The sequence below is a fragment of the Oncorhynchus mykiss genome, chromosome 7 (genome assembly GCF_013265735.2).
Source record: "Oncorhynchus mykiss isolate Arlee chromosome 7, USDA_OmykA_1.1, whole genome shotgun sequence".
In the NCBI taxonomy this organism is placed as follows: domain Eukaryota; kingdom Metazoa; phylum Chordata; class Actinopteri; order Salmoniformes; family Salmonidae; genus Oncorhynchus; species Oncorhynchus mykiss.
Window position 1 is genome coordinate 9,400,132 of NC_048571.1, and position 15,015 is coordinate 9,415,146.

General features: G+C 43.8%; 1 protein-coding gene across 2 annotated transcripts in view; it reads left to right on the top strand.

Moving 5' to 3' along the window:
• LOC110515808 (receptor tyrosine-protein kinase erbB-4) overlaps positions 1–15,015 on the top strand; it is a 479,351-nt gene that overhangs the window by 214,857 nt on the left and 249,479 nt on the right. For both annotated transcript variants that reach the window (XM_036982454.1, XM_036982455.1), the window contains exon 2: positions 6,502–6,653. In XM_036982454.1, coding sequence (XP_036838349.1) covers positions 6,502–6,653 — 152 coding nt within the window. The remainder of the gene's footprint in view (positions 1–6,501; positions 6,654–15,015) is intronic.

Below are 15,015 nucleotides of genomic sequence, written 5' to 3' on the forward strand. Positions count from 1 at the left end.
ACTCTACTGTTATATTGCTGAGGGAAGAATTTGCCCAGAACTCTACTGTTATATTGCTGAGAGGGAAGAATTTACCCAGAACTCTACTGTTATATTGCTGAGGGGAGAATTCCCCCAGAACTCTACTGTTATATTACTGAGGGAAGAATTCCCCCAGAACTCTACTGTTATATTGCTGAGGGAAGAATTCCCCCAGAGCTCTACTGTTATATTGCTGAGGGAAGAATTTGCCCAGAACTCTACTGTTATATTGCTGAGGGAAGAATTTGCCCAGAACTCTACTGTTATATTGCTGAGAGGGAAGAATTTGCCCAGAACTCTACTGTTATATTGCTGAGGGAAGAATTTGCCCAGAACTCTACTGTTGTCAAGTCTCTCTCTTTCTATCTCTTTATTTTTCTCTCCATCTATCTTTTTTTGCCATCTCTTTCCATCCTTCTTTCTCTCTCGCCCTCTTTCTTTGACGGTGATCTCTCTCTCTCTCTGTCTAACTCCCTTCCTCCCTGTCTCTCACTGGGTAAAATAAATTAGTTCTGCCTAGAGCTCCTGCTTGGGGAGTGACACGGCCACAGAGAGTCTGCCTATTGTTCTCGTTGGCAGCCTCTCTGGGCATCAAATGGACCTTCTCTCTCCCTCTTTCCCCTCTCCAACCCACTGTGTGAACTCTAGGATGTGACGGCTCAATTCTTACACCACCACCGCAGGGGCTGCAGATGAAAGAGGAGAGAGGGAGAGAGAGAGAGAGGGGGAGGGAGGGAGAGAGAGAGAGAGAGAGAGAGAGAGAGAGGGAGGGAGGGAGAGGGGAGAGAGAGAGAGAGAGAGAGAGAGAGGGGGAGAGAGGGGGGAGAGAGAGAAGTAGGTAGGAAGAAAGAGTATATCTAGACACCTCTACAATGGGACAGAAAGAGAGCCGTTTGCAGTGAGTCAGCATGAATACTGATATCTCCAGCAGGATACAGTTGTACTGTTGTCACACCACTCTTCAGTTTAGTGAACCCGTATCCATGCCCACTATATCCTGTTGGGGGACTTGTGTCTTATTCTTTAAACCTAACAAACGTCACAGAGGTGGAATGTATGGAGCTCTGTGCTAGACAATTATTTCTGAACCTTTCATTATTGCACAACCTGTGTACACAAATTATTCACAGGGTTGAACCCCACCTCACCAAGCGTCATTCTTTATTGTGATTGGAGGATGGATAGATAGATCAGACCAATAGAGTGTCTGATTGGTTAGATTGGTACATGTCTGTGGCTATTCCTCTGTCCTCTCCTAGCTGTCTGTCTGTCTGTCTGTCTGTCTGTCTGTCTGTGTGTCTGTCTGTCTGTGTCTCCTCTCACTACTCTGTAATCTCTCAGCCCCTCCTCTACCCTGCTACACTACACTACACCCCTCAGGGGCTCAATAAGGACGTATTACTGACGCACCCGTGCCACCTTATGAGCTCTGAGCTGGTTGTAGAAGCCAGTTATAGGGAGTACACAGCCACACCTACGTGCATGCACACACACACACACACACACACACACCCCAGCATACCAATCAGGCCTATAGGGTCTGTCTGCAATCTCTGGCATCACACTAGCGTTATGTTTGTGTACACACACACACACACACACACACACATACACACACGCACACACACACAGGCATACACACACAGGCATACACACACACAGTTACATCGTCATAACTTCCTCCCAAATGACATGCTGTTCCCTTTATAGTGCACTACTTTTGACCAAGGCCCATAGGGCTCTCTATGTTTGCCTACTGTAATGTTGGTCTCTATGATTACCTACTGTAATGTTGGTCTCTATGTTTGCCTACTGTAATGTTGGTCTCTATGTAAAGCCTACTGTAATGTTGGTCTCTATGTTTGCCTACTGTAATGTTGGTCTCTATGTTTACCTGCTGTAATGTTGGTCTCTATGTTTACCTACTGTAATGTTGGTCTCTATGTTTGCCTACTGTAATGTTGGTCTCTATGTTTGCCTACTGTAATGTTGGTCTCTATGTTTACCTACTGTAATGTTGTTCTCTATGTTTACCTACTGTAATGTTGGTCTCTATGTTTGCCTACTGTAATCTTGGTCTCTATGTTTGCCTACTGTAATGTTGGTCTCTGTTTGCCTTCTGTAATGTTGGTATCTATGTTTGCCTACTGTAATGCTGGTCTCTATGTTTACCTACTGTAATGTTGGTCTCTATGTTTGCCTACTGTAATCTTGGTCTCTATGTTTGGCTACTGTAATGTTGGTCTCTGTTTGCCTTCTGTAATGTTGGTATCTATGTTTGCCTACTGTAATGCTGGTCTCTATGTTCACCTACTGTAATGTTGGTCTCTATGTTTACCTACTGTAATGTTGGTCTCTATGTTTACCTGCTGTAATGTTGGTCTCTATGTTTGCCTACTGTAATGTTGGTCTCTATGTTTACCTGCTGTAATGTTGGTCTACTGTAATGTTTACCTACTGTAATGTTGGTCTCTATGTTTACCTACTGTAATGTTGGTCTCTATGTTTGCCTACTGTAATGTTGGTCTCTATGTTTGCCTACTGTAATGTTGGTCTCTATGTTTATCTACTGTAATGTTGGTCTCTATGTTTACCTACTGTAATGTTGGTCTCTATGTTTACCTACTGAAATGTTGGTCTCTATGTTTACCTACTGTAATGTTGGTCTCTATGTTTACCTACTGTAATGTTGGTCTCTATGTTTACCTGCTGTAATGGTAGTCTCTATGTTTGCCTACTGTAATGTTGGTCTACTGTAATGTTTACCTAGTGTAATGTTGGTCTCTATGTTTGCCTACTGTAATGTTGGTCTCTATGTTTGCCTACTGTAATATTGGTCTACTGTAATGTTTACCTAGTGTAATGTTGGTCTCTATGTTTACCTACTGTAATGTTGGTCTTTATGTTTGCCTACTGTAATGTTGGTCTCTATGTTTACCTGCTGTAATGTTGGTTTCTATGTTTGCCTACTGTAATGTTGGTCTACTGTAATGTTTGCCTGCTGTAATGTTGGTCTCTATGTTTACCTGCTGTAATGTTGGTCTCTATGTTTGCCTACTGTAATGTTGGTCTCTATGTTTACCTGCTGTAATGTTGGTTTCTATGTTTGCCTACTGTAATGTTGGTCTACTGTAATGTTTGCCTGCTGTAATGTTGGTCTCTATGTTTACCTGCTGTAATGTTGGTCTCTATGTTTGCCTGCTGTAATGTTGGTCTCTATGTTGACCTACTGTAATGTTGGTCTCTATGTTTAGCAGTGGGGACTGAAAGATAGAACCCAGAACTTAATAAGGTGTTAATGACTCTCTCTCTGTGTGTTAATGAGTCTCTCTCTGTGCTAATGACTCTTTCTCCATTTGAATGACTCTATCTCTCTGTGTTAATGACTCTCTCTGTGTTAATGACACTCTCTCTGTGTTAATGAGCCTCTCTCTGTTTTAATGACTCTCTCTCTTTGTTAATGACTCTGTCTCTGTGTTAATGACTCTCTCTGTGTTAATGACACTCTCTCTGTGTTAATGAGCCTCTCTCTGTTTTAATGACTCTCTCTCTTTGTTAATGAGTCTGTCTCTGTGTTAATTACTCTCTCTGTGTTAATGACTCTCTCTCTGTGTTAATGAACCTCTCTCTGTTTGAATGACTCTATCTCTGTCTGTGTTAATGACCCTCTCTTTGTGTTAATTAGTCTCTCTCTCTATGTGTTAATGACTCTCTCTCTGTGTTAATGACTCTCTCTCTGTCTGTGTTAATGACTCTCTCTCTCTCTGTGATAAGTAGTCTCTCTGTGTTAATGTCTCTGTCTCTGTTTGAATGACTCTCTCTCTCTCTGTGTTATTGACTCTCTCTCTCTCTGTGTTCGGGCCCCCGAGTGGTCCAGAGGTCTAAGGCACTGGATTTCTGTGCTACAGGAATCAGTACAGACCATGGTTCGATTGCAGGCTGTATCACAACCGGCCGTGATTGGGAGTCCCAAAGGGTGGCAAACAATTGGCCCAGAGTCGTCCGGGTTAGGATTTAGCCGGTGTAGGCCGTCTTTGTTTTATAAGAATTTATTGTTAACTGACTTGCCTAGTTAAATAAAGGTTAAATCAAATTAAAAAATGAACAAACACTTTCTCTCTGTGTTAATGACTCTCTCTCTGGTACAAACGTACACGCACATCCTCTTGTAGTGCCTTTGGCCGTAGTGGCAGCTGCCAGTTCATCAGAGAAGGTGTTTGATGGGTGGAAATAGGTGCTTGTAATGAGGTGTCATGTCCAGTGGAGAGGCTAGAGGGATAAAGGGGATGTGTCAGAACCTGTTAACCCCTGGAGCACCATGGTAGCCACCCTCCTCCTCTACCCAAGAATAGCAGCTGGGAATCGGAGTCAGCGGGGGGGTGAGGGGGTAGGGGGCTATGGGTGCTGGTTGGGGTGAGGGGGTAGGGGGCTATGGGTGCTGGTTGGGGTGAGGGGGTAGGGGACTAGGAGTGGTGGTTGGGGTGAGGGTGTAGGGGACTAGGGGTGGTGTTTGGGGTGAGGGAGTAGGGGACTAGGGGTGGTGGTTGGGGTGAGGGAGTAGTGGTTGGGGTGAGAGGGTAGGGGGCTAGGAGTGATGGTTGGGGTGAGGGAGTAGGGGGCTAGGAGTGGTAGTTGGGGTGAGGGAGTAGGGGGCTAGGATTGGTAGTTGGGGTGAGGGAGTAGGGGGCTAGGAGTGGTGGTTGGGGTGAGGGAGTAGTGGTTGGGGTGAGAGGGTAGGGGGCTACTCCATTCCACCCTCACACACTCATTGTTATTGCTCGTTTTCATTATTACCAGTGATGTCATCCACCACATGGGCACGGCCACCACTAATACTACCAAAGACCTGTAATATCAGAGGTAATGAGAAGACAGCAGTCAAACCTTCTGTAAAGGTCAATGAACTTCATTATAATTTATTTAATTAAATGGCTGTGTGATTGTGGAGTGCCGGTATTGTAGGTCAATGCCTTTGAGGAATCAAGTGTTTTCCACCTCTCCAAGCTCTGTCATTGTCAAGGGTCAGGTCTGGAGCTCTCCACGGTGACATTAACATCTCTGCTCTCTCCCCCTGCTCCTTTCTCTCTACTTCACTTTCTCCTCATCCCTCTCTTTCCTTCTGTATCCCCTTTCTCTCCCTCTCTCTCTCTCTCTCTCTCTCTCTCAGTGAATAATTTTGGTGCACAGGTTGTGCAATGATGAAAGGTTCAGAAATAATTGTCTAGCACAGAGCTCCATACATTCCACCTCTGTGACGTTTGTTAGGTTTAAAGAATAAGACACAAGTCCCCCAACAGGATATAGTGGGCATGGATACGGGTTCACTAAACTGAAGAGTGGTGTGACAACAGTACAACTGTATCCTGCTGGAGATATCAGTATTCATGCTGACTCACTGCAAACGGCTCTCTTTCTGTCCCATTGTAGAGGTGTCTAGATATACTCTTTCTTCCTACCTACTTCTCTCTCTCCCCCCTCTCTCCCCCTCTCTCTCTCTCTCTCTCTCTCTCTCTCTCTCCCCCCCCCCCCCCCCTCTCTCTCTCTCTCTCTCTCTCTCCCCCCCCCCTCTCTCTCTCTCTCTCTCTCTCTCTCTCTCTCTCTCTCTCTCTCTCTCTCTCTCTCTCTCTCCCCCCCTCTCTCTTTCTCTCTCTCTCTCTCTCTCTCTCTCTCTCTCTCTCTCTCTGTCTCTCTCTCTGTCTCTCTCTCTGTCTCTCTCTCTCTGTCTCTCTCTCTCTCTCTCTCTCTCTCTCTCTCTCTCTCTCTCTCTCCCAATTCAATTCAATTAAAGGGGCTTTATTGGCATGGGAAACATGTTAACATTGCCAAAGCAAGTGAGGTAGATATTATACAAAGTGAAATAAACAATCAAAATTAACAGTAGACATTACACTCACAGAAGTTCCAAAACAATAAAGACATTACAAATGTCATATTATGTATATATGCAGTGTTGTAACGATGTGTTGTAACAATGTACAAACGGCTAAAGTATAAAAGGGAAAATAAATAAGCATAAATATGGGTTGTATTTACAATGGTGTTTGTTCTTCATTGGTTGCCCATTTCTTGTGGCAACAGGTCACAAATCTTGCTGCTGTGATGTCACACTGTGGAATTTTTGTTAATTCTTTCCAATGTGTCAAGTAATTATCTTTTCTCATGATTTGGTTCGGTCTAATTGTGCTGCTGTCCTGGGACTCTGTGGAGTGTGTTTGTGTTTGTGAACAGAGCCCTAGAGGATTCTCTCTCTCTCTCTCTCTCTCTCTCTCTCTCTCTCTCTCTCTCTCTCTCTCTCTCTCTCTCTCTCTCCCTCTCTTGAATTTTAAATTGTAACCTTTTTTAACCAGGCAAGTTAGTTAAGAACAACATCTTATTTACAGTGACTCCCTACTTTACAGAAGAGACCTCTCTAATGCTTTGTAGTTAAGTTGAATGGTGAGATGTATTTGTATCCATCTGTGTCTCTCTCTCTCCCTGCAGTTTGCCCTGGAACGGAGAACAAGTTGAGCACGTTGTCAGACCTGGACCAGCAGTACCGCACCCTGAAGAAGCATTATGAGAACTGTGAGGTGGTCATGGGAAACCTGGAGATCACCAGTATCGACCGGAACCGCAACCTCTCCTTCCTCAAGGTGAGTCCATCTTGACCGGACGCTGCTGATAGACCATGGATTGTGGTTGGTCAAAAATGAATGGTAGACGTGAAAAAGTCACGCATAATGTGTTTATTTCTATTGGCAGTTTATGAATCAAATGTTGTTCATTTCAGCACTGTGGATATTTTAGCACATATTTTTATTATTGGTCAACTGGTGCTGCATAAAATGATCTACGGGGAGAGAGGAGAGGACCCGGTGTGAGGAGAGAGGAGAGGACCCGGTGTGAGGAGAGAGGAGAGGACCCGGTGTGAGGAGAGAGGAGAGGACCCGGTGTGAGGAGAGAGGAGGCCTGGAATAACATAATCTTAAAAAACATTTTTTTATTTCTTTATTTTTATGAACATAAAGCTCCCTTACTAGGCCTATCTCGGCACAGCATGGGTCCTCTCCTCTCTCCCCGGTGTGCCCACCTCCCCTCTCCCCCACCTCCCACCCTCCCGGGCCCCCCATGCTGTTTAATGATCTGAGGTGTGCCACTAATTACCGCGCTCCGACGTCGGGGAAAATGAAAACCATAAACAGTTCCATCAGGCATTGCATCATTAGCGCAACAATTAGGCATCTGGGGGATTGATAAGGGATATCTGGAGGTACGCTGTTGCCGTGGAGACACCCGCTTTTATGGCTGCGCCGGTCCACAGGGTGACGGGGTTGATGGCGGTGTGACATGGCAAAGGTGGTAGCGGGGTTAATGATATCACACTGTGCCGCTAAGTACCACCTGACCCGTAAGGACCCCCAACAGTACACTGACGCCTCACGTTTCCGGGGAAACTGGCAGAGGATGACGGAGGAGAAATGTTTTCGCATCCTATCAGAGCTAACCACTTGAGATGATAAAATATGTCAAATATCATAGATTGTTTTCTGTTGTCCAAACAGATGTAATTGAGGGGGTTGATTAAACACATTCAGAAAAAGAGAGAGAAACACGGTCAAAACTTTAGGAACAGTAACTGGGGCAACGCCGGAGGAAAAGTTCCTCTCGGCTAACTTGACAGGGAATATTCCCTTAGAGACAGTTGTCATGCATGTTGATATCCTGGTTGAACCTGCCCTCCTCTCTCTCCTGGGCTGATGATTTCTGATGAAGTGTCTCAGAGCCCTCTGGGTACAGCCAGACCAGATAGGACAGGAAGTGGTGATGGTTATGACTATGATAATGATGATAATGACGATGATAATTACTATGATTCAATTGAACTTCTGACATTCACACCCATCCCGCCATCCCTTCCTTCTTTCACTAAATCAAGAACAACAAACTAAATCAAGAACAACGCTCTAAATCAAGAACAACGCACTAAATCAAGAACAACAAACTAAATCAAGAACAACGCACTAAATCAAGAACAACGCACTAAATCAAGAACAACGCACTAAGTCAAGAACAACAAACTAAATCAAGAACAACGCACTAAATCAAGAACAACGCACTAAATCAAGAACAACGCACTAAGTCAAGAACAACGAACTAAATCAAGAACAACGCACTAAATCAAGAACAACGCACTAAATCAAGAACAACGAACTAAATCAAGAACAACGAACTAAATCAAGAACAACACACTAAATCAAGAACAACGAACTAAATCAAGAACAATGAACTAAATCAAGAACAATGACCTAAATCAAGAACAAGAACTAAATCAAGAACAATGTACTAAATCTAGAACAATTAACTAAATCTAGAACAATGCACTAAATCAAGAACAATACACTAAATCAAGAACAACGAACTAAATCAAGAACAATGCACTAAATCAAGAACAACGCACTAAATCAAGAACAACGAACTAAATCAAGAACAATGCACTAAATCAAGAACAACGCACTAACTCCAGAACAACGCACTAAATCCAGAACAACGCACTAAATCCAAAACAACGCACTAAATCCTCAGACTGTCTAGTAATTGTGGGAAGATGCCTACAGGGAACTGAGTGATTGGAAGGGTTATTAGTGCTGTCAGTCAGACTGTAGGTTACACAGTGGTACCATGCTGTACTATAACTCTTATCTACTATTATACAGCCTTTTATAAGGTTACACCTGCCAGTCACCGAGGGCAAAGAAGCCCTGCTCGTTTGGGAGTTCAGAAGCTTTCTTTACCCCCAGATTTGCTCCAGAGTTGCTTTGAGTCCTGTTCCTCTGCAGTGAAAGCGACTGAAACAACAGTTTCGGCCCCACAGTCTTTATTAGGCTTGTCATACATTTGGTCACACTGAAGTTGGGCTCTAATATCAGCACCCTTCAGTCAGTTGTTGCAGTAACTTTAAAAGGATTAGCCCCTTTTTTTCTCCAATGTTTGCCTAAAATGACATACCCACATCTAACTGCCTGTAGCTCAGGACCTGAAGAAAGGATATGCATATTCTTGGTACCATTTGAAATGAAATACTTTGAAGTTTGTGGAAATGTGAAACGAATGTCATAAAATATAACACAATAGATCTGGTAAAAGATAATACAAAGAAAAAACCAACTGTTCTTTTGTAAAAAAATGTTTTACCATCATCTTTGAAATGCAAGAGAAAGGCCATAAAGTATTATTCCAGCCCAGGTGCAATTTAGATTTTAGCCACTAGATGGCATCAGTGTATGTGCAAAGTTTGACTGATCCAATGAAATATTGTATTTTTATTATTATAATTTTATTTTTTGGTTTGTTTGTTTATCTGTCGGCCCCATCCGCGAACTCAGGCTCCTCTCTGCCCCTTCATCGCCATTTTACCTGTTGTTGTTTTAGCTGATTAGCTGTTGTCTCACCCGTTGTCTTAGTTAGCTCTCCAAATCAACACCTGTGATTACTTTATGCCTCGCTGTATGTCTCTCTCATATGTCAATGTGCCTTGTATACTGTTGTTTAGGTTAGTTATCATTGTTTTAGTTACAATGGAGCCCCTAGTTCCACTCATTATACCTTTGATACCTCCTTTGTCCCACCTCCCACACATACGGTGACCTCACCCATTATAACCAGCTTATCCAGAGATACACCCTCTCTTATCATCACTCAGTGCCTGGGCTTACCTCCTCTGTACCCGCACCCCACCATACCCCTGTCTGCACATTATGCCCTAAATCTATTCTACCACGCCCAGAAATCTGCTCCTTTTATTCTTTGTCCCCAATGCGATCAGTTTTGATAGTCTTTAGCCATGCCATCATCCTACTCCTCCTCTGTTAATCGGGTGATGTGGAGGTAAACCAAAGCCCCGCGTGTCCCCAGGCACCCTCATTTGTTGACTTCTGTGATCGAAAAAACCTTGGTTTCATGCATGTCAACATCAGAAGCCTCCTCCCTAACTTTGTTTTACTCACTGCCCTAGCACACTCTGCCAACCCTGATGTCCTTGCCGTGTCTGAATCCTGGCTTAGGAAGACCACCAACAATTCTGAGATTTCCATATCCAGCTACAACATTTTCCGTCAAGATAGATCTGCCAAAGGGGGAGGAGTTGCAATCTACTGCAGAGATAGCCTGCAAAGTTCTGTCATACTCAAAGACTTTCCAGGTCTTTGAACTTCTAATTTTTAAAATAAACCTCTCCAGAAATAAGTCTCTCACTGTCACCTGCTATCGACCCACCTCCGCTCCCAGCTGTGCCCTGGACACCATTTGTGAATTGATCGCCCCCCATCTAGCTTCAGAGTTTGTTCTGTTAGGTGACCTAAACTGGGATATTCTTAACACCCCTGCAGTCCTACAATCTAAGCTAGATGCCCTCAATCTCACACAAATCATCAAGGAACCCACCAGGTACAACCCTAAATCTGTAAACATGGGCACCCTCATAGACATTATCCTGACCAACTTGCCCTCCAAATACACCTCTGCTGTTTTCAATCAGGATCTCAGCGATCACTGCCTCATTGCCTGTATCTGCTATCTGTCCGCGGTCAAACGACCACCCCTCATCACTGTCAAAAGCTCCATAAAACACTTCAGCGAGCAGGCCTTTCTTATCGACCTGGCCCGGGTATCCTGGAAGGATATTGACCTCATCCCGTCAGTCGAGGATGCCTGGTCTTTCTTTAAAAGTAATTTCCTCACCATCTTAGTTAAGCATGCCCCGTTCAAAAAATGCTGAACTAAGAACAGATATAGCCCTTGGTTCACTCCAGACCTGACTGCCCTTGATCAGGACAAAAATAGTCCCCACGATATGCAACTGTTCAGGAAAGTTAGGAACCAATACACACAGTCAGTCAGGAAAGCAAAGGCTAGCTTTTTCAAGCAGAAATTTGCATCCTGTAGCTCTAACTCCAAAAAGTTCTGGGACACTGTAAAGTCCATGGAGAACAAGAGCACCTCCTCCCAGCTGCCCACTGCACTGAGGCTAAGTCACCACTGATAAATCCATGATAATCAAAAATTTCAATAAGCATTTCTCAACGGCTGGCCATGCCTTCCTCCTGGCTACTCCAACCCCGGCCAACAGCTCCGCCTCCCCCGCAGCTACTCGCCCAAGCCTCCCCAGCCTCTCCTTCACCCAAATCCGGACAGCAGATGTTCTGAAAGAACTGCAAAACCTGGACCCGTATAAATCAGCTGGGCTAGACAATCTGGACCCTCTCTTTCTAAAACTATCCGCCGCCATTGTTGCAACCCCTATTACCAGCCTGTTCAACCTCTCTTTCGTATCGTATGAGATCCCTAAAGATTGGAAAGCTGCCACGGTCATCCCCCTTTTCAAAGGGGGAGACACCCTGGACCCAAACTGTTACAGACCTATATCCATCCTGCCCTGCATATCTAAAGTCTTCGAAAGCCAAGTTAATGAACAGATCACTGACCATTTTGAATCCGCTGTGCAATCCGGCTTCCGAGCCATTCACGGGTGCACCTCAGCCACGCTCAAGGTACTAAACGATATCATAACCGCCATCGATAAAAGACAGTATTGTGCAGCCGTCTTCATCAACCTGGCCAAGGCTTTCGACTCTGTCAATCACCGTATTCTTATCGGCAGACTCAATAGCCTTGGTTTTTCTAATGACTGCCTCGCCTGGTTCACCAACTACTTCAGTATGTCAAATCGGAGAGCATGTTGTCCGGACCTCTGGCAGTCTCTATGGGGGTACCACAGGGTTCAATTCTCAGGCCGACTCTTTTCTCTGTATATATCAATGATGTCGCTCTTGCTGCGGGCAATTCCCTGATCCACCTCTACGCAGACGACACCATTCTGTATACTTCTGGCCCTTCCTTGGACACTGTGCTAACTAACCTCCAAACAAGCTTCAATGCCATACAACACTCCGTCCGTGGCCTCCAACTGCTCTTAAACGCTAGTAAAACTAAATGCATGTTTTTCAACCGTTCGCTGCCTGCACCCGCCCGCACGACTAGCATCACTACCCTGGACGGTTCCGACCTAGAGTATTTGGACAACTTTAAATACCTAGGTGTCTGGCTAGACTGTAAACTCTCCTTCCAGACTCATATTAAACATCTCCAATCCAAAATAAATCTAGAATCGGCTTTCTATTTCGCAACAAAGCCTCCTTCACTCACGCCGCCAAACCTACCGTAGTAAAACTGACTATCCTACCGATCCTCGACTTCGGCATTGTCATCTACAAAAAAGCTTCCAACACTCTACTCAGCAAGCTGGATACAGTGTATCACAGTGCCATCCGTTTTGTTACCAAATCACCTTATACCACCCACCACTGCGACCTGTATGTTCTAGTCGGCTGGTCCCCGCTACATATTCGTCGCCAGACCCACTGGCTCCAAGTCATCTACAAGTCTATGCTAGGTAAAGCTCTGCCTTATCTCAGTTCACTGGTCACGATAACAACACCCACCCGTAGCACACGTTCCAGCAGGTATTTTTTTTATTTAATTTGTTTTTACCTTTATTTAACCAGGCAAGTCAGTTAAGAACAACTTCTTCTTTTCAATGACGACCTAGGAACAGTGGGTTAACTGCCTGTTCAGGGGCAGAACGACAGATTTGTACCTTGTCAGCTTGGGGATTTGAACTTGCAACCTTTCGGTACTAACACTCTAACCACTAGGCTACCCTGCCAGTATATCTCACTGATCATCCCCAAAGCCAACACCTCATTTGGCTGCCTTTCCTTCCAGTTCTCTGCTGAAAGTGACTGGAATGAATTGCAAAAATCGCTGAAGTTGGAGACTTTTATTTCCTTCACCAACTTTAAACATCAACTATCTGAGCAGCTAACCGATCGCTGCAGCTGTACATAGTCCATCTGTAAATAGCCCACCCAATCTACCTACCTCATTCCCATACTGTTTTTATTTTATCTACATTTCTGCTCTTTTGCACACCAGTATCACGACTTGCACATCATCATCTGCTCATTTATCACTCCAGTGTTAATCTGCTAAATTGTAACTATTTGCTCCTATGGCCTATTTATTGCCTACCTCCTCATGCCTTTTGCACACACTGTATATCTTTTCTTTTTTCTACTCTGTGTTATTGGCTTGTTTATTGTTTACTCCATGTGTAACTCTGTGTTGTTGTCTGTGTCACACTGCTTTGCTTTATCTTGGCCAGGTCGCAGTTGTAAATGAGAACTTGTTCTCAACTAGCCTACCTGGTTAAATAAAGGTGTTCTCAACTAGCCTACCTGGTTAAATAAAGGTGTTCTCAACTAGCCTACCTGGTTAAATAAAGGTGTTCTCAACTAGCCTACCTGGTTAAATAAAGGTGTTCTCAACTAGCCTACCTGGTTAAATAAAGGTGTTCTCAACTAGCCTACCTGGTTAAATAAAGGTGTTCTCAACTAGCCTACCTGGTTAAATAAAGGTGTTCTCAACTAGCCTACCTGGTTAAATAAAAATAAAAAAAGAATTCTGTTCAATTTTATGTAATCAGGATTACCCAAATGTGCCTAATCTGTTTGTTAATAACTTTTCATGTTCAAAATGATGCACTCTCCTCAAACAATAGAATGGTATTCTTTCACTGTAATAGCTACTGTACATTGAACAGTGCAGTTAGATTAACAAGAATTGAAGCTTTCCACTCTCCAAAGTCAGATACAGTATGTCCATGTCGTGGGAAATGTTCTGGTTACCTACAACCTCGTGCTAACGGCATTAGCCTACGTTAGCTCAACCGTCCTGTGGAAGGGACACCGAAGTTAACTTGCACTTTGATGCAGCTGTTTTACAGATGAACTGAAAACTGTTGATGTTCATGCATGCTGCCAAATTTCTCCCACTGCTTTTTTCTTAACTGATTTGCCATGCTTTCTTTAGCTGATCAAGGATTTGGTTTGGTGAAGCCCTCTGGAACCTCTGTAAATGTTGAAAAGGGATATTAGAATGTAGAGCTGTGCTGGAACAAATATGCCGAATGGTTGGGTTTAGTGGAAGTGTTTTAATGTGGATTTCAACAGAGATGCCAAGCCTGGCAGGAGTCTGTGTAGTGAAAGAAGGATAGAAGGTGATACTGGTGACTGGCAGGCGCTGAGGCCCGGCGTCATTACTCAATCACCATTTATGACATTATTTGGTTGGCTGACCATCTATCACACTTCATCTGTGGCTTTCTCCCGGGGAGGGACATTCCCAAAGGACCCTGGGAGCACGGACGGACACTGTTGGGGGAGTGAAGACTGATGAAAACGTTTATAGACCAAATGAATGTTACTATGTGAATTATATTTAAATTGTCATGTTCCGGATTCTTTCAAGAGTTCATAAAGAGCTTTGAATGTTGATATTTTATATTGTACTGTAAGTGATATGGATTTTTTGTTACAGAGAAACTGTGTTATTCTGTTGGTCGGACGGCAGATACTTCAAAGAGGAGCAACACGGGTGCACTGTTACCATACATTGTGGAGGTGGGGTGGTTAGATTAGAGGATGCATGGGAAGTTTTATGCCTTTTGGTTGAATGTTTTGGGCCATACAAAGTGAGGTTAACTAGACGATGGGAGATACTGGGGTTTGGCGCTCTTGGAAGAATTAAAGCTGGATTTGGTGCTCTTGGAAGAATTAAAGCTGGATTTGGCGCTCTTGGAAGAATTAAAGCTGGATTTGGCGCTCTTGGAAGAATTAAAGATGGATTTGGTGCTCTTGGAAGAATTAAAGCTGGATTTGGTGCTCTTGGAAGAATTAAAGCTGAATTTGGTGCTCTTGGAAGAATTAAAGCTGGATTTGGTGCTCTTGGAAGAATTAAAGCTGGATTTGGTGCTCTTGGAAGAATAAAAGCTGGATTTGGTGCTCTTAGAAGAATAAAAGCTGGATTTGGTGCTCTTAGAAGAATAATAGATGGATTTGGTGCTCTTAGAATAATAAAATATGGATTTGGTGCTCTTAGAAGAATAAAATATGGATTTGG